General features: G+C 52.7%; 2 protein-coding genes across 5 annotated transcripts in view; one reads left to right on the top strand and one right to left on the bottom strand.

The window, feature by feature from the left end:
- Window positions 1-1141: 1141 nt before the first annotated feature.
- CASP9 (caspase 9) lies at window positions 1142-21554 on the bottom strand. Its single transcript, XM_047082875.1, has 9 exons — window positions 21378-21554; window positions 18216-18609; window positions 15794-15828; window positions 14484-14660; window positions 13960-14049; window positions 12626-12773; window positions 5859-6038; window positions 5141-5250; window positions 1142-3114 (listed from the first exon to the last, which is right to left on the bottom strand). The coding sequence occupies exons 1-9, from the start codon at window positions 21507-21509 to the stop codon at window positions 3025-3027; spliced, it is 1356 nt and encodes a 451-aa protein (XP_046938831.1). The 5' UTR covers window positions 21510-21554; the 3' UTR covers window positions 1142-3024.
- Window positions 21555-23319: 1765 nt separating this feature from the next.
- The window catches only part of DNAJC16 (DnaJ heat shock protein family (Hsp40) member C16), a 45689-nt gene continuing 43222 nt past the window's right edge, over window positions 23320-25786 (top strand). Inside the window, exons 1-3 of one of the 4 annotated variants that reach the window (XR_006962648.1) lie at window positions 23320-23335; window positions 23645-23739; window positions 25589-25773. Coding sequence is in view for 2 of the 4 variants with exons in the window: in XM_047082868.1 (XP_046938824.1) it covers window positions 25607-25773 (167 nt within the window). In the remaining 2 variants the exon portion in view is untranslated. Of the gene's footprint in view, window positions 23336-23556; window positions 23740-23795; window positions 25774-25786 lie in introns of those variants that run through there. The other 3 variants (XM_047082868.1, XM_047082870.1, XM_047082869.1) reach the window with 3 other exon arrangements.

Raw genomic sequence — 25786 nt, 5'->3', positions numbered from 1 at the left:
AGTTTAAAATCAAGTATGAAACCACAGCCATGAGCATGTGGTCATGGGAGGAAAACTACACTGTCAGACGGGCACCGTGAAAATAAGCAGGTGGCTGCCTCCCCGTCTCATTAATACGCGCCGGCCCCTTGTTCATTTGTCTGTCCCCCTGCCTCTCTTCGCCATCGGGTGGTCACAGGCACCGGAGATTCCAGAAAAGTTTGCTGGAGAACTGTGTAAAATCAAGAAGCGAGTGCCCATTAATCCACAGGTTACTGTTTGCTCCCCTGGGGAAAGGCCACGATTCCGTCTGGGCAGAGGAGACCTGGAGTTGAGGTTCTGAGGAGCCACCAGCATTTCAAAGGAGCCTGGCCCCAGGCTGGCTGGCTGCAAAGTTGCTCAGGGCCTTTGCCCAGCCAGAGCCTAGGACCCTTTCCAGCCCCGGCTGCTGTGCGAGTCACCGTGCAGATGGTCCGGGCAGCACCTCGGGGACCCAACTGCCGGGGACAATTGTCCTTTTTGCCCCAGCATTGGCTGTTCCCAGGCGCAGACACAGGCACAACAGAGCAGGCCACGGCCGAAAGCATGGCCAGATGTCGGAGGGGATCAACGGGGAAGGCCAGCCTCGTGAGGCAGCTGGGCAGAGGCCCTGGGCTTGTGGGACAGCAGCCAGGACAGGCACATATGCTAACGGGCTCCAGGACTGGCAGAGCCCAGCAGCCAGCTGTCCCCGGGTGGAGGCCCCCCCAGCAGCTGCAGAAAGGCGGGGGCAGCCTCGCAGTGGTCCCAGCCCCGGGGGGGGGGAGGGGGGCCGTGCATGTGCAGCTTGGAGCCCCACACTGCGCTTGGGGACACCTGCCCACGCAAACCCAGACAGGTGACGAGCCGAAGTCAGGAGGCTGCCAACGAAAAGCGCGAGCAGGGAGGTGGCAGGAGACAGGTGGCCAAGGGCATTTGTCCTTTCAACAAATGTTCGCTGAACGGCGACAACACGTGCGTCTTCGTATCCACGATTTTTAGTTTTACTTTAGAAGGCAATACATATACTCCTTGTAAAAATATGGAAAGAATCTAGGAGCGTATCGAGTCAAAAAGCGAAGTCCCCCTCATTTTACTTCTCCGGTTCCACCTTGCAGAGGTAATCATTGTTAACAGCATGGTGTATGGCCTTCTGGACTTTATTTATGTGCATACATCACACGTCCATATGGGTACATTCATATACCATAGCTTTCTAACCAAAAATAGCATTGTATGCCTCCTACTGCTCTGCAACTGGGTGTTTTTCACTTGGCACTGTGTCACATTTTACGTGTCAGTACATACATCCGGGCCATTCTTTTGGACAGCTAAATAATATTCCATATTATGAATAGAAGGAGTGACACTTTCACCCACTCCCTATTCTCTCTCCCACTGCTGCAGCGAACATCCTGGGACACACATTCTTGCACACTGGTCTGCGTATCTGTGCTGGAGAGCTGGCCCCAGCAGCGTCACTGGACGATGGAGTTGGGGCAGTAAAATGTTTCATGACACTGCTACCCAGCCTCTGAAAACACGCCATGGGGGTGGCCTTGCAAACAGCGCTAGTTGTTAAACTTTTGAGGCTCTCAATCCCTTTGAGAGACAAATGAAATCTCAGCACCTGTCCCTCTACACATTCGGCGTATGATTTTCAGGAGTTCACAGGCCTGCTGCTCGGAAGTCCAAACAGAACTCCGGGCTAAGACCCCCCACCCCCACCCCACCCCTTTATAGGAAGTCCCCGCCAGGTCAGTGAAAAGGTGTGATAACATCTTTTCGTCCTGAACACGATTCGGGCGGGCGCCTCGGGCAAGGACCACCTGATTCGCATGAGGGGCGAGTACAGAGCCCGGAAGCAGGAAGCAGGCAGAGGGCCAAGCGCTGCTTGGCTCTGTCGGGTTAATTGGATTGTTTCCTTGTACCATCCCGCAGGTGACCACAGATAACTAATCGCCAGAAGCCCCCGGGACTATTTCACACTTGGAAAGGTCACAGGCGGGGGGGGGGGGGGGGGGGGGGGAATAATAACCAAGAGACAACTGCGTGAATCACATCTTGGTGAGTCTTAGCAAACAATCCTCAAGTCCAAGGCCCTAAAAGCTCCAAATTGGCCAGGGTCAGGATCGCATACAAGACCTCAGGGGTGGGGCCGTATCTACGCTCCCCTTGGCTCAGTGACCTAACTTCCCTGAGGACACGGCTCCCAGACCTGTCATCCTTCCCTGGGATGGGGTGGGGTTCACATGAAGTAAGAGACGGGGAAATGTTGCCAGAAAAGCAAAAATCCCCTTTATAAGGAAAAACAAAGAGTTGGAGCAAAATGAGGGGGGAAACAAGGGGGGAAAAGTGTCCATATGCCCCTAAGATTTTTTTAAGACTAGAATATAAGAAAAATTGATCATTTTTAAAACCTCATTGAGGATTTGCAGACTCCAGCTTTTCAGACTAGTAGCCCCAAACTTGCTGATCTAAGAGAGACGGTTTGTTTGTAACCAAAGTTTCTTGTAGATCAGTGGTTCTCAAGGGGTGTCCCACCAGGGGACATCCGGCAATGTCTGGAGACATTTGGGGTTGTCACGACGCAGGGGGAGGTGCTCCTGGCACCTAGAGGGTAGAGGCCAGGGATGCTGCTAAACGTCCCACCATGCACGGGACGCGCCACCCCCCCCCCCAACATCTGGCCCCAAATGTCAATCAGACTGAGGTTAAAAAGCCTTACTCTACAGAAAACACAGGGGTCATAGGCCACAGCCACTAGCCGGAGAACAGGCCACCGGTAAGAGTCCTGGGTGTCCTTGATTTTCTTCTGCTCCGCTTCCTGTGTCGCCAGTCATCCGTCTCCAATTTGGAAGCCGCTAAGAGCCTGTCTGCCACTGGTGGGGAAAGAGCAGACCCACTACAGGCCACAAACCCCTTCGAAGAGTGACAGCTGTCGTTGTAGCAAAGACCAGACGTCCACTGCCGCTGGGCCTGGAGCAGGAAGGTTTTGGGGTAAAGGGTGCAGGGGCCCTGGCCTCATTACATTTTAAAGTAAAGTTTTTTCCGGAGGAAATTGAAACAACCAGGAATCTGCTTGTAAATCCCTTTCTGCGAAACAGCATTAGCGACCTGTGAAAACAGGAGCACAGGGGAGTCCGTGAGCTCTCTCGATGGAAGGAAGGGTTCCAGAGAAGGAGGAAGGGGGATGTCCACTGAACCAGCCCTGTAACAGCTCTGGCTTGTCCTCCGTGTTTAGGAGTCTGTTTCTGCTTGTTCGTTTGTTTTGTTTTTTTAGATTCCACACAGGAGTGAAAGCATACGGTATTTGTCTTTCTCTGTCTGACTTATTTCACTTTGCATAATACTCTCTGGCTGCGTCCATGTTGTCGCAAATGGCAAGATCCCATTCTTGTTTACAGCCGAGTAATATTCCACCATGTATAGACATCGCACCTCCTTTATCCATACATCTATCAGTGAACACTTAGCTTGCTTCTGTATCTTGGCTGTTGTAAATAATGCTGCAGGGGATGGGGGTGGGGGATGGGCGAAATAGGTGAAGGGGAGCAAGGGGAATAAACTTCCAGTTACGAAATACGTCAGGGCGATGAAAAGTGCAGCATAGGGAGGGAATATAGTCTAGACTATCGTAATAACTTTGTATGGCGACAGATGGCGACTAGACTTATTGTAGTGAGCATAGCACAACGTACAGAATTGTCAAATCGCTACCTGAAACTAATGTAACATGACTACATATGTCAACTACACTTCGATAAATACATACATACAAAAATATATAAATAATACCCTAAAACCTACTTTAAAAACCAGCTCTAGGGGCGCCCGGGTGGCTCAGTCGGTTGAGCGTCCAATTTTGGCTCATGATCTCACGGTTCCTGAGTTCCAGCCCCGCGTCGGGCTGTCTTCTGTCAGTGCAGAACCTGCTTCAGCTCCTCTGTCCCCCTCTCTCTCTGCCCCTCCCCTGCTTGCACTCTCTCTCCTGCTCTCTCTCTCAAAAATAAATAAACATTTTTAAAAAACAAAAATAAACAGCTCTACCTCCCACCTCCTTGAGCTGGGAGGGAGAGTGTTTAACAGAGAAAAGCATCTCCACTAGGAGTTTACAAAACTCAAAATGAGAAATGAGAAAATTCAAAACTTCACAAGGCTCAAATCAAATTGAAAGGTTTCCTTAAAGAAAAGTTGAGAGAAGAGATGAGGCCCAGGAGTCAAGTGCACTGCTTGGCCCTGATGGACTCCCACCCCCAACCGGCAAGGCCCCCCTGCTGCTCCCAAGGTCACCTGCCCAGAGTCATGGCGCCCCCTGGAGTTGTACCAGGTGGGGACCCTGTACTTGCTTTTTCTTTCTCTGCTGCTCTGCTCAGCAAAGCACAGAGCCAGAGCCTCCCCAGGAGGAAGGCGGGGTCCCAGACCTTCTAGATCCTTCTCATGACATAGAACACCTGAGCAAGCAGGAGAGGCCCATGTGTGCTCTGAGCGGCATTTCACTGAGTGAGTCTGGGGCCCTATCAGACCATCCTTCCCGCTCTCCCCCCAGGGGACCCCCAAGACAAGGGGATATACTTGAGGGTCAAGACTAAAAGACAAAGGGGCGCCTGGGTGGCTCAGTCGTTAAGCGTCTGACTTCGGCTCAGGTCGTGATCTTGGAGTTTGTGAGTTCAAGCCCCGCGTCGGGCTCTGGGCTGACAGCTCGGAGCCTGGAGCCTGCTTCGCATTCTGGGTCTCCCTCTCTCCCTGCCCCGCCCCCACTCATGATCTGTCTCTCTCACTCTCAAAAATGAAAATATGTTTAAAGAAATGTAAAAGACGAGAAGACTACACAGTGGGGCATGCCTCACGACCCGCCTTCAGGAACACCACTCAGCTCCGGCCACTGAGCTGCCTCGGCACGGAGGGCTGCCTCTGCCAGCGGGGGTCCCAGTATCAGCCTGGGACCTCAGAGGAGCCAGGGAAGGCAGCCCTCCGAGTAATGGGCAAGTGTCACTGTCACCGTTACAGTAACGGCAACACCAGCCCTCACAGCAAGCCAACCTCCGGTTTGGGCCTGGGGCCCCGCCCGCCCCACCTGAGGAGGACACGCTGCCCCTCCCAGAAGCCTCCCCTCTCTCTCCCAGAGGACGGCAACGCTCACCCTGAGCAGGAGGGTCTGCAGGTCCTCAGAGCGAGCCCACTGCTCGAAAACACCATCCAAGGTCTCCACGTACCAGGAGCCGCTCTTGGTGTCCCTCCAGGAAACAAAACCTTCAGAAGCGGAGAGGCGGAACTTTATCGGAGAGCCGCTAAGAGCCCCCCACACCCCGACTGGGGCCACCTGTGGACTTGGACCCATTCACACATCCACACATCTCTGCGCCCCGTCCTGTTCACGACCTTCTTGCGTGGTCGTGAGGCCACCACCGCCTTGGGACTTTGGTTCTGGTTCCCGCCTTCCCAGCAAGGGAACCGAGGCTCCGAGAAGTCAAGTGACTCACCCAAGGGCTAAGAAAGGAAGGACACTAATGCCCGTCACGCCTGCTACGTGCCAGGCACTGTGCTCGGGGATGCGCTAGCCACCTTGCTAATCCCCGCGACGACCCCTGCCGTACAACTGCTCTTCCCATTTTAAAGATGAGAATACTGAGGCGGGGCCAGGACACGGGTGAGGCAAGTGAGGCACAGAAACCCAAGAGCACAGGCCTCCTTGAATTCTGCATCCTAGCTGAGGCTCAGAGAGGCGAAGTGACTTGCTCGGGGTCCCGCAGATGGCAAGACTCAGGGCCAAGTCACCCCCAGGTCGCTCCTTAACAACACCGCTGCTTCTAGGGCTGACAGGGGGCCCCGCCGGCTGGGAGGACACCTGATGTGCTCACCTGGGAAGGTAGAGTAGGACACAAAGATGTCACTGGGTGTGGGCAAACTAGACACGGCGTCCGGCTGGTCAAAGGTGCCTGGGCCTTCCTGGAACGGGACAGCGTCTGGCTCGGAGTCACTGCCAGGGGTCCTGTCTTCAGGGGACGTGGAGGCCACCTCAACCCCATGGTCTTTCCGCTCTGCAGGAAGCAAAAACGGACAGCACTCGTCACTGAAACACCGACCAGAGCCCCTGCTCCTTGCTTCTTGGCGACACCCGGCCCGCCCCAGCCCGAGGCTGCCTGATTCCCTCCGGAGCCAGGGTTCCAGCGCTGAGCGAGAAACAGAAACCGAAGCTTTACTTTTTACTGTGACAAAAGTTTTGCACACCCATTAGGTAGAAATTGGGACGGGGGTGCAGAGATTGCTTTTCTAAAGCTGTGAAAACAAGGGGCGCCTGGGTGGCTCGGTCAGTTGTGTCCGACTGCGGCTCGGGTCACGATCTCACGGTTTGTGGGTTCGAGCCCCGTGTCGGGCTCTGCGCTGACAGCTCGGAGCCTGGAGCCCGCTTCAGATTGTGTCTCCCTCTTTCTGCCCCTCTCCCGCTCACTCCCTGTCTCTCTGTCTCTCAAAAATAAGTAACTACTGGGGCGCCTGGGTGGCGCAGTCGGTTAAGCGTCCGACTTCAGCCAGGTCACGATCTCGCGGTCCGTGAGTTCGAGCCCCGCGTCGGGCTCTGGGCTGATGGCTCAGAGCCTGGAGCCTGTTTCCGGTTCTGTGTCTCCCTCTCTCTCTGCCCCTCCCCCATTCATGCTCTGTCTCTCTCTGTCCCAAAAATAAATAAACGTTGAAAAAAAAAAATTAAAAAAAAAAATAAATAAATAAATAAAATAAGTAACTACTAAAAACAAAAGCTGTAAAAGCAACTTAAGAGGTACACACCCAAGAGAACTAAAAACAGAAGTTCAAAGAAATCCTGGCACAGCGAAGTTCACAGCAGCAGCATTCACAACAGGCAACAGGTGGGGACACCCCAAGTGTCCGCTGACAGATGAACGGATACACAGAAGGTGGCACAGACAGACAGTGGAATTTCACCCAGGCTTAAAGAGGGATAAAGTGCTGATACCTAGGGCCATGTGGGTAGACACGAAAAACACGCGGAGCGAAAGAACCAGATGCGAGAAGCCACGTATCTGGCTCCGTTCATCTGAAAGACCCAGAAGGGGCAAATCCATGGAGAAGAAAGCAGGTGAGCAGTTGCCCAGGATTGAGAGGAGGCAGGAAGGGGGAGTGAGCCCTGAGGGGTATGAGGTTTCAGTCTGGGGCGATGAGAAAGTTCTGGAACCAGGGAATGGTGATGGTTGCACACTTGTGAACGTACTCCCAGCCGCTGAATTGTATGCACTTGAAAATGGCTACAGCGGTCAACCTCACATCATGAAAAAAACAATTCACTTTATTCAGCCTTGAAAGGGGGGGGTGCCTGAGCCCCCGGAAGGGCTCCAGAAACCCTTCCCTAAGGAACCCTCCGGGCCACTCTGCCCTCTGCTTTTACAGAAGCTCCTTTTAGCTGCTTTCTATCTGGAGTAGCACACTGCACCCTGCAGTGAGCTCTCCCTCCGGGGAGCTTGTCCCCGGAGAACCTCCTGCCATGTCGCCATCCCGATGACTCTGTGATGGGAGCTGTGTGTGGCCCGAGTCCTGCCCTGACCCCTGTTTTTCCAGGTCTGCTGCTGTGTGTGGGGGAATTAGGATTTTAAAATGGAAAAGACAGAAAATACGGCTAAGGAAATCATCCAGGATCTTGCAAGCCTGACATAGCTACCCCCATTTCTGCCTCTTAACCTTTGGGTTGTGGCCCATGGGCACACTGTCCCGGGAGCATTTCTCCACATCTCCACAGTCCCCATCACAGCTAGTTCAAATGGCTTTATAATGGTCTGTTTCAGTGATACGCCCTCACTAATCCATTTCCTTAATGTTGGCTATTTAGGTGATATCCAGTTTTTGGCTCACGTGGCCACAGGTGTCTTTACATAGAGGATTTTTATTATTATTATTATTTTAACGTTTATTTTTGAGACAGAGAGAGAGAGAAGAGTGCAAGCAGGGGAGGGGCAGAGAGAGGGAGACACAGCATCTGAAGTAAGCTCCAGGCTCTGAGCTGTCAGCACAGAGCCCGATGCGGGACTCGAACCCACGGACCGCGAGATCATGACCTGAACCAAAGTTGGATGCTTAACCAACTGAGCCACCCAGGCACCCTGTTTTATGTAGAGCGTTTTGACTTCACTTGAATTATTTCCTTAGGGAATTACTGGGTCAGAAGGTATAAACATGGCCAAAATCTCATGACCTATGATTTGATGCCTTCTTTGATTCCCTAAAAGATAGCTTAGCAGGCACAAATGATAAGAGTAGAATAAAATAGAGAAGAAGTAAAACTTCAAGGGCAGAAGAAGAGTACATTTGGGATCTAGAAACGCATGTTGTAAGGTTCCGCGTGCTTGCTAGAGGCGGCCCGTGCGTTTGGCTTTGTGCTTTCCAGCAGCCGAGGCAAGATTGCATAAGGTCGAATTGCTCACAACATCCACCTTACTTGGCATTCGTAAGACAGAAGCCAAGAATGGCAATTTTTCTCCGCTCGGTTGTCTGAAAGGGAGGGAACACTGTCGTATGACGGACTGTTCCCTCAACTCTATCCCTGTCCACCCCCAAAAAGCAAAGAGGCGAGTTCGATGTCAGTTTTTTAAACCTAAGTCTCAATGTAAATTGAGGGCATAGATGTTTCTGTTTGGGCATTCAGCTCCCCAGAAAGCAGGACCCCGTCTTCTTCTTTTGTGTCTTCTTCAGTTTCTGTGTGGGTGCTCTGTACCCCAGGGGTAGTCTGTGCGTGTGTGTGTGTGTGTGTGTGTGTGTGTGTGTGTGTATCTACTATGTGTGTCACAAACCATGATTTTATTTTTTTAATTTTTAAAAAACGTTTATTTATTTTTGAGAGAGAGAGAAAGAGGCAGAGAGAAAGGGAGACAGAGAATCCCAAGCACGGGGTTCGAACTCATGAACCACGAGATCATGACCTGAGCCAAAATCAAGAGTCAGACGCTTAACCAACTAAGCCACCCAGGCGCCCCACAAACCGTGATTTTAAAGAAGGCTTTGTAGGGGCACCCGGCTGGCTCAGTCGGCTCCCTCGGCAGGGGGCAGAGACAGGGGAAGGATGGTTCTGGCAACCCCATAATGATAGCCCCAACATCTATGGGCCTCTCACTCCATACACTTGACTCGGGAACTTGGTAATCTGTTTTTGTTCTTACAGCTAACCTTCAGGGTCTGGGATTCTGCCCGGGTGTCTGGAAATGATTTGCAGTGGAACAGGGGCAGGGACGTTGAGATGTGGGTGGCAGGAAAGGTTGGGGCACTGCTGCGGGGGAAGCCACAGGAATGGCTTAAGCAGGCAGAGGTGGGCAGAGGGACGACCTGGGGAAGCCGGAGAAGACACGGTGGGATCCGAAAGGGGAATCTGGGAGAGACAGGAATCTCCATTCCCGCGTCCTCCTCATGCGACAGACAAACCTGATGCGAAAGCCTCGCCCCTGGGGTTATCTGTCTTACACACGGTTTGTTCTCAGACAGACTCGCAAATTCAAACCCCTCTGTAAGGCAGACTGACTTCCCCAGAAAAATGAACACACAGCAGGATTTATCAGCATCTAAAACCCACAACCACCACGGCAACACGCTGTTCCTCCTTCTGCCTTCTCGGAGTGATTTCTAGAAGTCTAAAGAGGGGTTGCCCCAAAATGAACAGCTCGGGCTAACAGAGGCCGCTCAGCTTCGGCCAAGTGCATCACGCTAGATGCCGAATCACGCTAGATGCCGAATTACGCTATCTACTCACTGACATTCCACACCCGCGCTACTCACTTGGAGGCAGGGATCTCTGCTCCAGGGTCCGCACCCCTACCTCTTACCAGTGGGGGGCACGACACGTCAAAGGATTTGAAAACTGTTTTAAGTTGTAACGACAGTGGATTTTACCAAAGCAACACAAGAGTCACCGAAACCCAGGGCAGACGTTCAGATGGCCGTAAACAAGAGGCCACCCTGCAGGACACGGGTGCAGACTGCAGACCCGGCAGCATTTCTGTTCTCAGCACCGTGCCGCCCCCGTGTGGCCACAGCGTTACACACAAGGTCAATAGCGGGCCGGGGGGCTGAGCAGGGCCCAGAATTCCAAAGGCAGGATCGTGATCACTGCATTGCAGCTTTGAAATCTTGCTCCTCCCACTAAGGTGGGTGTTTTGTGGTGGAGGGAGTCTACATTACTTAAAATTTTGCTTATGTGATTTTTATATGGTTCTGTTTCAAATCGAATAATTAGGATGCACATAAGGTGCAACCATCCTGTGAGCTTAGTGGCAGGTCTGGGGGGACCAGAGGGGCCTGGCCTTGGCCTCGAAGAGCCGACCAGGGGATGAGGCCATCTCAATACAAGAAGAAAGTGCTGTGACAAGAGAAGGACAGGGGCTGCGTGAGCACAGAGACTAACCCTGACTCTGTGCAAGGGAGGGGGTGTATAGGGAAGACTTCCCGGACACAGAGACAATAAGCTGTAACTAGAAGAATGGATGATTAAGAGTAGGCCAGGAGGGGTGCCTGGCCAGCTCAGTTGGTGGAGCACAGGCCTCTTGATCTCAGGGTTGTGAGTTCGAGCCCCACGTTGGGCACAGAGATTATTTAAAAGTAAAATCCTTAAAAAAAAAAAAAAAAAAGAGGGGCACCTGGGTGACTCATAAGCGACCGACTTCAGCTCAGGTCATGATCTCTCAGTTCGTGAGTTCGAGCCCGGCCTCGGGCTCTGTGCTGACAGCTCGGAGCCTGGAGCCGGCTTCGGATGCTGTGTCTCCCTCTCTCCCTGCCCCGCCCCCACTCACGCTCTGTCTCTCTCAAAAATAAACAAACATTAAAAAAAAATTTTTTTTTTTAAAGAGTAGGCCAGGAGGGCAGGCAGAGGGATGGCACAGGGAGGGCTGAGGAGCAAGCCAGAGCCTGGGAGGGCTGAACGGTGCTGGGGCGGGACACGGCATGCCAGGCTGTAGGGGATGAAAAGTGGCCCGGGCCAGATCCCCGCGGACCTTGTGGGCCTGCTGAGGAGTCCAGAGAGTGACACAGGAAAGACCCTCCGTGCTGCCAAGAATGGGCGATGAGGGGGCACTGAGCCGGAACACCAGCTAACCGTGACTTTCCAGAAAGCAGGTGTCCCAGCTCGCCCTTCGTCCACAGTTCCCTTGCCTGTTTCATCTTTTATTCTATTCACACAGGAAAGGACCACTAGGTTCAGACTAACAACATCACTGGGCGACACATTCTGGGTCGTAAAACAATGACGAGCTAGGATTTCTACAACTCCGAGAGCGGCAGCCTTTCCACCTTCCCATTACCGGAACTCTCAGGTAACCGTGCTGGGCTCAGGGGGCTCTTAGGTGACACGGGGTGCTCTGGGGTTAGGGGAGGGGGAGAGTCCAGGTTTGCAGTGATGCAAATGAGCCAGGCACTGCGTTCAGTGCTGCACATGCACCAACTCATGCGCTAAATATTTCACGGGGACGCTAGGACGTGGGTCCTGTTATTATCCCTACTTGCCAAGACTTCTAGAGATTAGCTGGCCTGTGTTTGTGCAGGAACGAAGTAGCCACCAAGATCGAACCTGGGGTTCTCAGTCACCCATGGCCGAGTTACGGGCATGGGTCACGACAGTGACTTGATACAGTTCCAGTCACGTTATAAATTCCAGGGGACAGAGACCCTGTGTAGCTTGTATCTCGAACACCTAACACACAGCCTGGTGTATACAGCAGATACTCAGTAAACACGTATCAGATGAATCACGTGACCATAGCCTGCTCACCTAGACGAGCCACATCCCGTCACACCACCCCTGCCAACGTGGAACAGTATGGGACAGATGGACGCGTTCAGAAGATAATGCTACAGGTACAGGTCGCTGGTGCGAATGGCGCCCCCTTTGGGCCGGCTGGATAGCTCCGTGGTACAACAACGCAGAGGGGGCTGGGGGACAAGGAACTGGCATGCCTTTCAGACATCCTTGCCCTTGAAGAGCCCTGGGCCAAGGGAACGCCTGGGACAGGATGCCCAGGGTCCCCCACCTCTGCCATCATGTCCCACCATTCAGGACACACAATGTTCTCTCTTCCTTCCTTTTTTTTTTTTTTTTTTTTTCACTTTATAAGGAAACCAGGTAATGGTGACGTCAGACTTAGGTTTAAAGTCGGGGCATATGGCAAAATCGCAAAGAATCCAAACGATCCTTAAAAATTACTGACATCTCCAGTACTTGGGCCTTTGGCAATTCTAATAATTGGTTTAGCTCCGGCCTCCCTTCCTCTGGGCCAGTGGAAAGAGGGTCTAGCTGAGGGAGGTCGGGAGAATGATGAGGAAAATGAAAGGGTTTTTTTTTTTCTCTGTCCCCTGCTTTGTTACTACTCAGTCTCTGGAGTTGAAGCTGCCAGAGCCGAATGAGGCCCTGAGGCTACCGCACGGTGACACGGTAGAGGCTCTAACCTCTACAGGCTGGACACAGCTGGGGCCTACTCTAACCGGAGGGAGATACTGCAGTGTGGACAAAGGGACCATGTCTGGGACCCTCTGACTGCCTGGACACACCCCCTTGGGCATCAGGAGGGGCTGGACGGAGGAGGAGGTAGGGGGGCGGCTCCTTCCCCACTAGAGTCACCTGCAGGGAGACTGAGGACCTGCTTACCCCCACCACAGGCCTGGATAAAGAAGAGCTTGGGCTTCCCTCCCAAGCTGGGGCAGCCGGATCCATTGAAGATGTTCACAATTTTCTCGATGGACACAGGACAGCCATCTGTGCCATAAACAGCCCCTGGGAACTGGCGGTGGCTGGCCTAGAAGACCAAGAATCCCGGTTACAAAACCAAGAAGTTGGAGGAGGAATCCAACCACTGTCCAGAGGCTTTATGGGGGTCAAGCATTTAGAAGGCCCCAGCCAGGGGCATAAGGCTGATTTAGACAGAAGTTCGTTCTGGAAGGGCCCTGGTCAGCATCTATTCCAAGGGTCTCAGACTCCCATGGCTAAAACAGCCTAATGGGAGAGTGCCAGCCAGCTTCTTCTAGATCAGTGGTTCTCAAAGTGTGGTCCCTGGACCAGAGGCATCAGCATCACTTGGGAACTTGTAAGACCTACTGATTCCTGGGCTCCCCCCTTGATCTAAATCAGGAACCCTGGTGGTGGGGACCAGCAATGTGGTCTTTCAGGAGCTTCTGATGCAGGTAAGCATTGAGAACTACTGCTCTAGGCCAGTTCTTCTCAAACTTTATGTGGACGGGACCTTGTCAAAGCACAGGCTCTCCGTGAAAAGGTCTGTGGCAAGGCCTGAGAGACTGAATTTCCCATGATTTCCTGGTGAGGCCTACGCTGCTGGTCCAGGGGTCACACCACGAATGAAAAGGGGCAGTCCCTGCCCAGCTGTAGGCCAGAGTTTTGCTCTGTGAGGATGTGGCCTAGTAAGGCCCGACCACTGTGGTTTTTCAAGAGAAGCTGGAAATCCTGATTTTTGTGCGACAGTTGCCAGTTTGGAAAACACTGTGAAACCCCCACAGGGGACGACGGGCCTCCCGCTTGGAGCTTCTGACCTGTGCCAACGCTCAGCTGTAAAGATGAGGAAGTTGAGGCCCAGGAAGTGGGAGGTGCCGGGCCACGACGATGACCCAGCACATTAGTGGCCAAGCCCCGAGGGGGTTCCAGTGTCCTGACACCCAGCCCATAGCAAAGGGCCTGGGACAATGCAAGACGGAGGCAGGAGCTGCGAGCCCCTGTGTGCAGTGCCCGACTCTGAACAAAATCCAGGCTAGGAGCTCTGTGAGCAGAATTCGTCTCCTCCCTGCCTCTCCCAGATGCCTTCTCCCAGGAGGGGCATCCATTTCCTCAGAGGGCCGGATGGCTCCCAGGAAAACAACAGGAGACAGACAGGGCCCCACGGCTCTGCCCACAAAGCGCAGGGTGTCTTGGACACAGGAAGGGACGGGGCTCCTTCATGGCCTCTCAGCGCAGCGTCTCCGGGCAGCTCGTACCTGACAGCCGTGAGAGAGGATGACCACCACGCAGCAGTCCAGAGCACCGTGGTCCTGCCGCGCCAGCTCCACCAACGCCTGGACCATTTGCTACAAGACGAGGTCACAGATGAGCCAGGCCATTGACGGATCAGGTCCCCATCCTGGGCCCTCCCGGGCAGAGCACTTTCCCTGCTCCCAGGGCCAATACTGCAGTAAGGACAGTCCTAACAGCCACAGTAGCCACCGTTCTTGGGGACAAGGTGCCGTGCTTGGGTGCTGTTCACGATGCCCCTAGGAGGTGAGTACCGTGCCTGCTGTCTAGACAAGGAGACTAAAACTCCGGAGTCACGCGGCAGGGAGCGGGAGTCCACAACCCAGGTCGCTCTGAGCCTGCAGCCCGAACTGGTACCCACTGAGCCACGCGGCCTCTCCCGGGGCTACAGTCCTAAGGGGGGGTGTCGGGGAGTCGCTTGCTTTCGGGTCTCTCCCAGGACCCTTGTCCCAGCCCACCCCCCATCCCTGACCACAGGCAGCGACCGGACCTTGGCCGTCTGGTCGTGCTTCACCTCCACCACGAAATGCAGCAAGGAGAAACGTCGCTGCAACTTCTCACAGTCGATATTGGAGCCGGTACGGGTCTGGAGCCTCGACTCGAGGCAGAAGTTCATGTTGTTGATGATGAGGCAGTGGCCACAGGGGTCCGCGTTCAGGACATACGCCTGCCCAAGCACAGGGACCCACGTCAACCGGGGTCTCGCTGCACTCCCCGGGAGCGAAGGCGAGCCCCAGGTTTGCACTCATGCGGTTGACGGTCTGGAGACGTGGGACAGAAAGTGGGGTCTGCCCTGTCTCTGACCGAGGAGCAGCAGGCCTACACCCGGCATTCCAGGGCAGAAGCAAACGGACGGCAAACCAGATGGGCGTGAGCACGAACGGTACGACACGCCAACAGCCAGCTTGGGAGAGAAGACCAGTTCCCATGGCAGCACTCAACCCCCAGAGCCGTTCGCCCCCAAAGGACCAGACAGATTGTCCCGTCCGAGGAGCACCTGAGAGCCATGGGGGGGCGGGGGAAGCGCTGTGTTGGCAGACTTGTGCCCAGATCCACCCTCAGAGTATGGATGCCATTTCCCGGCCAGACTCCCCTTCTCCCTTGGAATCCTCCCTCATCGCAGCCTGTCCTTTTTGTCACAGTACTTAAGATTTAGATTTAGGGGGCGCCTGGGTGGCTCGGTCGGTTAAGCGTCCGACTTCGGCTCAGGTCATGATCTCACGGTCCGTGGGTTCGAGCCCCGCGTCGGGCTCTGTGCCGACAGCTCGGAGCCTGGAGCCTGTTTCAGATTCTGTGTCTCCCTCTCTCTCTGACCCTCCCCCGTTCATGCTCTGTCTCTCTCTGTGTCAAAAATAAATAAACGTTAAAAAAAAAAAAAAAGATTTAGATTTAGATATTTCTTTGTGCAAGTAGCCTCTGCTAGGCTGATGGCTCCACAAGGGCTAGAAACACAAGGGGTCCGCTCCCAGGTATCCCGGCATGGGGCCCAGGACTGGCACGCAGGGGTCAAACCAACAAATGCTGTCAACAAGAGGGAGTGACTCAGTCCCACGGCCAGTGGTGAGGCCCGCCTCACGTGAGGTCTGACCCCCTGACTTCACAGAGGAGCAAAGAGCAGGTAGGGTTGGACAGCCTGCTCCGGGAAGAGCTGTGCCAGGGCCAGGGAGCTACGGGGGGGGGGCCTGGGGCCCTCTCTCCAGCTGGGGCTCCTGACCCACCGGCAGAGGGAAGGGCCTGGGAAGTGCAGAGCAGACGAGCCCAAGGCCAACAGAGCTGGCCCCAAATCACATAAAGACTCACCAAATCAGCATTTCGCTTCGAAATTTCCTGAGCACCTGGAGAGAGAGAAAAGGAGAGAAAAACGTGAATGTCTGGCCCAGCAGGAGCAGGGCAAGGGACTTTGAAAACAGAAGGGCAAGAACTCGGGAAGCCTCCGGCACTGCTGGTGGGAGTCTAGGGGCACGGCCACCTTGCAGAACTGCTTAGAAGTTTCCAATGACGTTAAACACACACCTACCCTCTGACCAGCAATTCCGTTTCCGGGTATATGCCCGAGAGAAAGGAGCGCAATGGGGCATTAAAAAGAGCCAGCCGTGGAGGATCACTGAAGCCTTATTCTTCATGCCCAGGATTAGAAACAACCCAAAATGTTCATCAACAAGTCGACAGACAAGCAATTTATGATAAAAGCCATGCAAGGCAACACTCCACAGACTGAAAAGAAAGCAGGCGCTGACACGTGCATTGCCACGGACAGCCACGAAACACTCGGCCAGGGACAAGAAGCCAGAAGAGTGTATGTGGTGTGATTCCATCTATACGAAATTCTAAACCAGAAAGGCATGAGGGAAGCTCCAGGAGAGTGGACACTTCCTGTCTGTGGAATCCATGGAGCCCAGCACCCAGAAAGTCCTCGGGAAAGATTGGCAGAATGACTAAACGAGTAACGGTGGCAATGTTTCCTTCGGTGTCAAAGGAGTTTTCATTTCAATTAGCAAGAAGTCCAATGACCCCCAGCCTCTATGGTAGTTAGGACTTCTTTTCTTTCTGAAACAAAGAGAACTGGGTGGTTATCGCAGAGCTGCAATGCTGAGTTGAGTTGCACTGGAATCTATTCTCATGATCCAACAATATGGTGCCGTTCGTTGCTCACAGAGCGCCTGGACCCCTTACGGGGAACTATCCTCTTATGAGTTTAAAAAGCCATGCCAGAAGAGCATTCGCATCCCATTTTTAATTAGAAACGGTTTTAGGGGAACCTGGGTGGCTCAGTCAGTTAAGCGTCCGACTCTCGGTCTCAGCTCGGGTCATGATCTCACAGTTTGTGAGCTCAAGCCCCACGTCAGGCTCTGTGCTGACAGTGCAGAGCCTGCTTGGGATCCTCTCTCTCTCCCTTTCTCTCTGCCCCTTCCCTGCACGCACTCTCTCTCTCAAAATAAACTTCAATTAAATAACCAAACAAAAAGGAAATGGTTTTATCTTCCTGAAGAATCCTACAGTTCACAGCCTTAAATCTGAAACCATTGCTCATTTCCAAAATCTCACTGCACCCCCAAAAATATAACTATCATCCACGACTGAAAAATTCATTCATTACCCAAATCAGTAGTATCCATACACAAAGTGAGAGAGGGACATCAACAAAATGGCAGAATAAGAGTTTTCTACTGCCTTCCCCAACAAAGAACACCAATTTTGACATCATCCATAATTGAGACCACCTTTGTCGAACTCTGGGAATCCAGCAGAGAAGCTGGTGCAAAAAAAAATCCGAGATCGGACGCACTGAAGAGGTTAGTCAGCAAGTACTGGAGGAGTTGACTCCTCCTTCAAATGCAAAGCCAACACGTGACTTCCAGAAACATGAGAAATCAAGAAAATAGGACCCCACCAAAGGAGCACAGTAATTTCCCAGTAACTGACCCCAAAGAAATAGTAATCTGCAATGTGCCTGACAATTCAAAATCACTGTTTCAAGGGAGCTCAGTAAGCTACAAGAGTACACAGAAAGCCAATGTAACAAAATCGTGAAAACAATACATGACCAAAACAAGAAGTTTAAAAGATAGAAACCACACAAAAAGAACCAAATAGAAATACGGGAGCTGAAGGATGCACTGAATGAATTGAAAGGAATGCAACAGACACCATCAACATCAGATTGGATCATGCACAAGAAAGAATCTGTGAAGTAGAAGACAACTCATTTGAAATTACCCACTCAGAGAGCAAAGAGAAAAGAACAAAAAAGAGTGAAGAAAGCCTACATGAATGATGGGTTATCATGAAAAGAAACAATCTATGCTTTATTGTAGTCCCAGAAGAAGGAAGAGAGGGAGAAAGGGGTAGCAGGCTTATTTAAAAAAATAATGGCTGAAGGGCTCCTGGGTGGCTCAGTTGGTTAAGGTTAAGCGTCCGACTTCAGCTCAGGTCATGATCTCACAGTTCATGAGTTCAAGCCCCACATCAGTCTCTGCGCTGACAGCTCAGAGCCTGGAGCCTGCTTTGGATTCTGTGTCTCCCTCTCTCTCTCTGCCCCTCCTCCACTCACACTCCGTCTCTCTCTCTTCTTCAAAAGCAAATAAACATCAAAAACCATTTTTTTTTTAATTAAAAAAAAACTAATGGCTGAGAACTTCCCACACCTGGGGAGAGATCTGGATATACAAGTTCATTAACCTCATAGTTCCAACTGCATACCGACCGTTGTCTTGGTACTCACAGATATCACTGAATGGTCCAGAACCAATGTCCACTGGCCTAGGCACCTCTGGTCTGAGAACCTCTGGCCGGAGCTTGGCTGGCCACAGCTCCTCGGGCCCCAACACCACTGGAGTGAGTTTTTCCGGAGTCGGCTTTAAAGGATACTGCCTCCTTCTGAGCTCCTCTGGTTTGAGGCCCATTGGTCCAACCACCACAGGCATGAGGTCCAGGGGTCTGATGGCCTGTGGATTCTGCTTTTCTGCTTGCCGACCCATTCTCAGCAATGAAGCCAGTGCATCCTGGCCTGTGTCCTCTAAGCAGGAGATGAACAAAGGAAGGGCCTGACTCCCTCGGGTCTCTAGATCTATGACAAGCTGCCTGACCTGATCGCTCCGAGACCCTGAGCCCGCATGCTGTTTGGAAAAAAAGACACGGCACTATTAGCCACACGATATCCTGGGACTCTCACCATGTCCCCCCCCCCCGCCCCCCCGCCCCCAACACTTCCCATCTGGTATAAGTCTGACCAGTCAGGCACGAGGGCAAAAACTGAGCCTACAGTTACACGGAGTGTTTGCCACCAGCCAGCCTTTGCTTATCTATTCATTCCGCATTTTGGAGGCATCTCCCATGAGCCCAGCACTGTGCTAAGTGATGAAAATACAGCAGCGAACATTCTCAGTCCTCAAGAAGCGGACATCTGGGCGCGGAATGCAAACAGACAAATCAACAGTGGGACACCAAGGAGAGAAGTGCCAGCAGGAGGGTCCAGGGCCATCCAACTTAGCCTTGGGAAGCCAGGGAGTCCTCCAGGAGGGGATGTCTTCACGGAGACCCCAGGGAACGTTAGGAAGTGAATCGCGAATTCAGAGAAATGAAACGTAAGCTGGAGTGGGAAACAGCAGCGAGGGGGGGGCCTCTGTGCGGTGTGCCGAAACAGCCGGGAGAAGCCGCTGAGGACCTTTACGAGTGACAGAGTCAGAGCTGCCTCTGAGAAAAATCATGCTGGAGGCAGGGTAGACGGTGGAAGGGGGTGAGCCACAGCCAGGTCGGGTGGTGGCAAAGACAGTGCATCAGGAATGGAGAGAAATAAGTGGACAGACCAGAAAAATACGGAAGGAGAGGGGCGCCTGGGTGGCTCAGTCGGTTGAGCGTCCGACTTCAGCTCAGGTCATGATCTCACGGTTCGTGGGTTCGAGCCCTGCGTCGGGCTCTGTGCCTGGAGCCTGCTTCGGATTCTGTGTCTCCTTCGCTCTCTGCCCCTCCCCCATTCTCTCTCTCTCTCAGAAATAAATAAACATTAAAAAAAAACTTTTTTTAATAAGGAAGGAGAATGCACGGGATTTGGGCATCAATTGGGTGGACTGTGACGATGCAGAAAAGGTCGAGGTTTACGGGTTTTTTAATATTTATTTTTGAGAGAGAGACAGAATGTGAGTGGGGGAGGGGCAGAGAGAGAGAGAGAGAGGGCGACACAGAATCTGAAGCAGGCTCCAAGCTGTCAGCACAGAGCCCGAAGCCGGGCTCGAACTCACGAACTGCGAGCTCGTGACCTGAGCCGAAGATGGATGCCTAACTGACTTAGCCACCCAGGTGCCCTGTAAGTGTTCTATTTTATTTAGCATTAATTACTTCAGACTTACACTTAAATAGCCTCGTGTGGCTAACGGCTGCTAAGTTGAATGCCACAGATCTGTAATGTCACTGCAAAGATGATCCTCACTAACAAAACAGCTAATGCCTTTCAGCATTTCCGGAACACTCACAGTAAGACAGACCCCGTGTTAAATGCATCATTTCATCTAGTCCCCCCACTCAGTAACCTTACGGGGTTAAATTACAATTCTCCTCACTTTACAGATGAGGGAAACGGAGTCGCAGCAAGGCATTGCGACTTACTAATATGTACCAAAGCCAGGATGAGGACCCATGTGGCTCAGCCAAACCAGGGGTGGCAAATGGCAGCCTCTTGTTCATGTGACAGTACTTCGAAAACCTGAATCTGTTGCTAACATCTAGAATCAGGGAATTTGACATCAAAATCAGGACTTTCAACTTCTTTTTACATAACGTGAGAGATCTGGAAACACGGAGCCAGCATTCTGGAATGGCCAGACTGAGCTGGAGCTGGGGGGCCACCCACCGCGGTGCCCATCTATTGGGCCTCTGTGGGCATCTGAATTTGCAACCCCTGTGAATGTATCTGAAGGCAAGGAAATGGTCTCAAACCATTTCCACTCTTCAGTTCAGGTCACACAGCAGATTCTCATGAGACTTCTTCTAATACTAATATTCACTGCTAATTTTTCATACGACACTTACCCTATTAAAGACTTCCTCACTAGGTCAGGCCAAGCTTTTGGATGATGCAGAAAATGGACAGTCTGCAAGCAGCCCACAGGGCACTGGCCAGAGGCCCCCAGGAAGCCGCACACACCCACTGCCCCTCCTGGTAGGAAATACCTCCTGGAACCTCCTCCTTACCTCACAGGCCTGTGGCGAGGGTCAAATAACACAAAGCCATGAAACTGCTTTTAAAGAGAACCTCACATGTTCACTTTATTATTTTCTTCATTACCTGCATCAGCATTCCCCCCCCCCCCCGCCCATCTCTAAAACCCCTTAGGAAACATAAACTCAGCACAGGAGGGGCTGGCCAAAGAGGACAGGGCACAGCCAGCTAAGCCCTCACTCCGGGCCTGACGCAGTTGTGTTCCACACCCACTACCTCATGTAGCTCTCACAATACTACTGTTGTCCCATTTCACAGCCCAGAAAACTGAGGCTCACAGTGGATCAATGACTTAGCCAGGGACACAGAACCAGGCAGTGTGACACCCCAGCTGGGCGCCCTGAACCTTCATGCCAGCAAGTAAAACACAAGCCTCCATCCCGGCCAGAAGCACAGGGCTCCAGCAGCCAACGGTGCACGCTGGTGGTGCTGGGCGTGGAATCGCTCTAGCAAGCCCTGGAAGAGGTGTGCGCTCAACGCCGTGAGGGAAAAGGGGGTTCCCACATGATGATTCCCCAAAGGGGATGGGTACCGGGGGCACAGGCGGCGAGGGGAAGGCGGGAGCTCGGCCTTTAAGACGTGCTGTGCCTTCAGCAACCCTCTCGGCGCGGCCTCGCTGACCCCAGCCGGGACGTGAAGTCTGCGGGCCGCGCTGGAAGCGGGGCGCACCTGGATGTCCTCGATCATCGCGGGCGTGAAGAGCTGGCGGGTCAGCAGAGCGTCCCAGAGCGAGGCCACCTGCAGCTCGCCGACCAGCCGCACCCGGCACCGCCGCAGGAGCTGCCTGTCAGCCTCGTCCATGGCGGCCCGACTGCTGGGACCCGGGCGGCCTCGGTCCGCTTCCGGGCCTCGGCCGCGGCGCCCCGCCCGCCGCCCAGGACCCGCCCCGGCACCGGCCGCCGCGACGCGCTCCACCCCTGCATCGCCCCTCGCCCCCCGGGCCCGCCCCAGGCCACCCACGGCACCACTTCCGCCTTGCGACTCCGCCTCCGCGCCCCGCACCGCCCCCCAAGACACACCCCGCAACGGGCACCGCCCCCAGGGCGCGCGCCTAGTCCAGGCAGCCAGCCCTAACCAAAAGGTATCCTCATTCCGCTTTTACAGAAACTCGGAGGGTGGGGGCTCGGGGGTAGGGGGCGGGGGCGGCCCCTGGGTAGTTCAGTCGGTTAAATGTGGTTAAGCGTCTGAATTTGGCTCAGGTCGTGATCTCACGGTTGGAGGCCCGCATGGGGCTCTCTGCTGTCAGCGCAGAGCCTGCGTGCGACCCTGTCTCCCTCTCTCTGCCCCTGCTCCACTAGTTGCTCGCTTTCTCTCTCTCTCTCTCTCTCTCTCTCTCTCTCTCTCTCTCTCTTAAATAAATAAATAAATACATAAATAAATAAATCTAAACTTAAAAAAAAAAGCTCGGAGGGGGTTATACTGCTGGCAAGAGGGACACCCATGCCTGGGGCGATGGTCTGTCCAGCCCCATTCAACCCCCTCCCTGCCTCAGTGTCCTCTAGCCCCCTTCCCGCCAGTAATAAAACCATAATTCTCCTGCCCCCGCCCGGTGCCCAGATCTCGTCGTTTACTGTTCCAAACTCGCCTGTCTCATCCAACCAAGCCCACATTACACGGTCTTGAATCCCCTTCTTCCTTCCTTCCCACCCTAGCACCTCCCACAAAGAAAAAAAAAAAAAAGGCAGAAATCTACTCTTCTGAACTCCCAGTTTGTACAGCTCACTTCCACCTTTCAGAAATAATTGCTCCTGTTTGCTGAACATTTGCTAAGTCCCAGCCATTGTGCTAGTCACTTCACATTGTGTTATCTCACTTATCCTTGACTACAGTCCTATCAAAGGAATACCAAAAACTATTCTTTTCCCCCATTTTACAGATGGGGGACGCTGGAGCTGGAGGAAGTGGTGTCTGTTCAAGGTCACAGAGTAGTAAGTGGCACAAGTCCGTTCAAGATTTAAACCTGAACCTGACTCAAGTCTACCTTAGAATCCATTCTCCTGAGCATCAAAACCTCAGCCCCATTTATTCACTCATTCCACAAATATTTATTGAGATCCTGCCTGCGCTGAGGTCTACACAGGCATCGAGAATATACAGTTGAACAAATCAGAAAGCCCTGCCCTTAGAAGCTTACATTCCAGTGGGAGGAGACAGACGATGAAAAATATAAAGAAAGAAAAGATACAGTGTGTCAATGATAAATGAAAAGAAAATTCAATAAAAAACAGGGCGGTGGGGGGATAAGAAACCTCTTTCTTTATATCCCCAAGGATACGTATCTCATTGGCTCAATGAAAGTTTACCTCATTCATCTGTGTCTCCCCCTCCCTCCCCACCACACACACATCCGTTTCCCCGAGCCGAGGGCAGTCCCTGGCACATTCTATGGCAGATCTCGCTTTGGTAAATAAGTTTAGGGGTCCTGGATTCTAGGCCTTGGGCAAGTCCCTGCCCCTCTCTGGGCCTCAGTCTCCCCATCAGTTTATGGAGGAGTTGGACTAGAAAGGGTCCCTAAGGTCCCTTCCAACTCTGACGCTCTACGATTCTATGAATAGGGTTAAAGAGAACAGGGACCAGCGATTGCTTCCCCACCCTAGCAACTGTTGCCAGACGAGGGCCATCTCCCGGTAAGTGTTGAAACACCTCCCTGGATCGGGGAGGTCTTGGGGGCATCCCATCATGCATCGCGACTTCGCCTCGCTAGGAGGCACGTTTTGTCCTCTTTGGTCACGGTCATCCCTTTGGATCCAGCCAAAGAGCGGGCCGCGTTCCTATGGCAACCGCGCCAGGTCCACGCGCAGACGGCGGGTAGCAAGGGTCAAAACAGATTCGCAAAGTAGAAGCCCTCGACCAGTTCAGTCCGTGACTTCCGGGCGCCGAGCCTTTAAGTGTCACGTGACCCCCTCCACTCGTCCCCGCCCCTCTCCCCTCCCCAGGTCCCGGCGAGCGCTGGTGCGGACGGGAGGCTCCTGGCCCGGCGGACTGACTGGAGCACGGACGCTGCAGCCGGTTGGGCCGGTGCCCTTTCCCGGTAACTCCTTCCCGGCGTGACGCGCGGAGCCGCGGACGCGGCGGGGCCGGGCAGGCTCGGGGATTTCCCGTCAGTTCCTCCTCGTTCCCGGTTCCCCAGGGCCCGGGGGAAACCGGGAGCCGACAGGGCCGGGCCCAGGGCTCTCGGTGGGCGGCGGGGGAGGCGGTCGTCTCCTGGAGGGTTGCGACCTCCGGCGGGAGCTCAGACCTGGAGCGTGCCTCCTGGAGCCGCTGCCTGGTCTGGGGGATACTGCCCGCGGGCCGTAGCCTACCTGTTGGGCAGGTGATTTCCTGCCCCGACGCCGGCACAGTCGAGCTCGAGACTGTCAGCCAAAGAACTTAACAGCCCCCCCGCCTCTTGGGCCCCTCACTGGAGGCGACTGACACGGTGGAATAAGGCAGCGATTGCCCTGCCTGGTAGAAAAAAATAAGTACCCCTTTCTGACTGTCGACCCGGTCGGTGTTCAGTAAATCTTTACATACGTTTAACTCCCTTGCTGATCTTTTCAAGGTGGTATTATTCAGCCTCCATTTATGAATGGCACTGAGGCTTAGCAAGTTTCAGTAACTTGCCCAAGGTCATAAAGTGGTAGAGGACGGATCCCGATTTGAGTCTGTTTCCAGAGCTTGTGTGCCTAACCAGTAGCTGTCTCCTCTTACCGAGTTTTAGCGCTCTGTACATGTTTTATAGGTTATAGGTTGACTCCACAAGGAAGAAACGAATGTGTTTTCGGATTTGGCTCAGCATGCATGCAGTCCTAAAAGTTGGCCATCGTGTCAGTCAATTTTGTGATCACTCCCAGTCAGTGTTTAGACTTCCACTTGTCAAAATCCACCACTGTTACAGATTTGCCCACCTTAAGTAAGGTGTCACCTTAGACATTTGAACCTTAAAATGTTAGTAATTCATGTAAAGTCAGGATAAATATGACCCGTGAAAACTCACTGTATGATATCACAGAGTTCGTAATTCTTGACCGTAAAGGTCCGTGCAATACAGCACTACCTTGTTCATTAACCAACCAGGATTATTTCCCAGCCCACAGTGAGTTCAGTGACCACCCTGACCAGATATGGATCTTTAACATTTGAAGATGCCTGGTCTACAGGCTTTGCCATTAATCTCCCTTCACGTGGAAAACTAAATTTTTTTCTCACCGGTTTTTCTCCTCTTAGGTCTCCATTTATAACAACCGTATTGCTGATGGTTAAATTAAAGAGCATCCTCTCTGTTTTCTTGCTTCACTGGGTGTGGTGATAAAGACTAGAATTGGGGTACACAACGTCATAACAAGTTTTTTATTTTTTTAGAGTATCTCACTTCCCTGTTGGTACTTATTTAACCCCAAGAATGTCACAACTATGTCATTTCACAGTTTCGCACTTGGTAATTCTTCTGATCTCTTGAATTTATTTAGCATGTACTCAGTGAAGTATTCTGAAGCCACGTATTTTTAAATTTAAAGTGTTATTGTCAGCATAAGTGAACTAGTGTGTTTGAGATGTAGTTGCCTTGATTTTCCTATGAATGTTTTCCCACATTTGCTTTTATTTCTCCATCTCATTGATTTTTCAGTCATTTCTAGAGCCAACCTAATCCAAGGATTCTGGCAAGTTGCTGTTAAGTCTTACCGCTCACCTTTTCACCTAGAATAGTTCTTATTTGTGATATTCAAAAACAGTAGTAAGATTGTCGATTTCAAAAGACATGGTCAAACAGCTCGACACCTTTCCTGCCAAACAGCTTTTGTTTGTTTTGTTTTTCATCTGTCTATCTTAGCCCTTTACCTCAAAAGCGAGACTGTCCAGGTTTCTACCGCTGAAACTTATTGCCTCTTCAATCATTTCAGCTCTGGAAAGGAAGAGAAATGGAAGTGAAAAAATTGAGCATTTCCTGGCAGTTCTTGATAGTTCTGGTTCTGGTCCTGCAAATTCTGTCTGCGTTGGATTTTGACCCATACAGAGTCCTAGGGGTCAGCCGAACAGCCAGTCAGGCTGATATTAAAAAGGCTTATAAGAAGCTCGCCCGGGAATGGTAGGTGAAACAA

The sequence above is a fragment of the Lynx rufus genome, unplaced genomic scaffold (genome assembly GCF_022079265.1).
Source record: "Lynx rufus isolate CCGP_SWC_20201006 ecotype Redwood Valley unplaced genomic scaffold, mLynRuf1.p SCAF_2, whole genome shotgun sequence".
NCBI classification, from domain to species: Eukaryota; Metazoa; Chordata; class Mammalia; order Carnivora; family Felidae; genus Lynx; species Lynx rufus.
The sequence above is the reverse complement of the archived record's forward strand: the minus strand, read 5'-3'. Positions and strand labels throughout refer to the sequence as shown.

What these genes read in the sequence shown, in the direction of transcription:
- CASP9 (XM_047082875.1), bottom strand. Translation starts at nt 21,509, where the DNA reads ATGGACGAGGCTGACAGGCAGCTCCTGCGGCGGTGCCGGGTGCGGCTG. An exon ending in CGAAGCGAAATGCTGATTTG is followed by an intron (nt 14,661 to 15,793) that starts GTGAGTCTTTAT and finishes GTGCTTGGGCAG; the next exon opens with GCGTATGTCCTGAACGCGGA. An exon ending in TCCTCTCTCACGGCTGTCAG is followed by an intron (nt 12,774 to 13,959) that starts GTACGAGCTGCC and finishes TTGGTCTTCTAG; the next exon opens with GCCAGCCACCGCCAGTTCCC.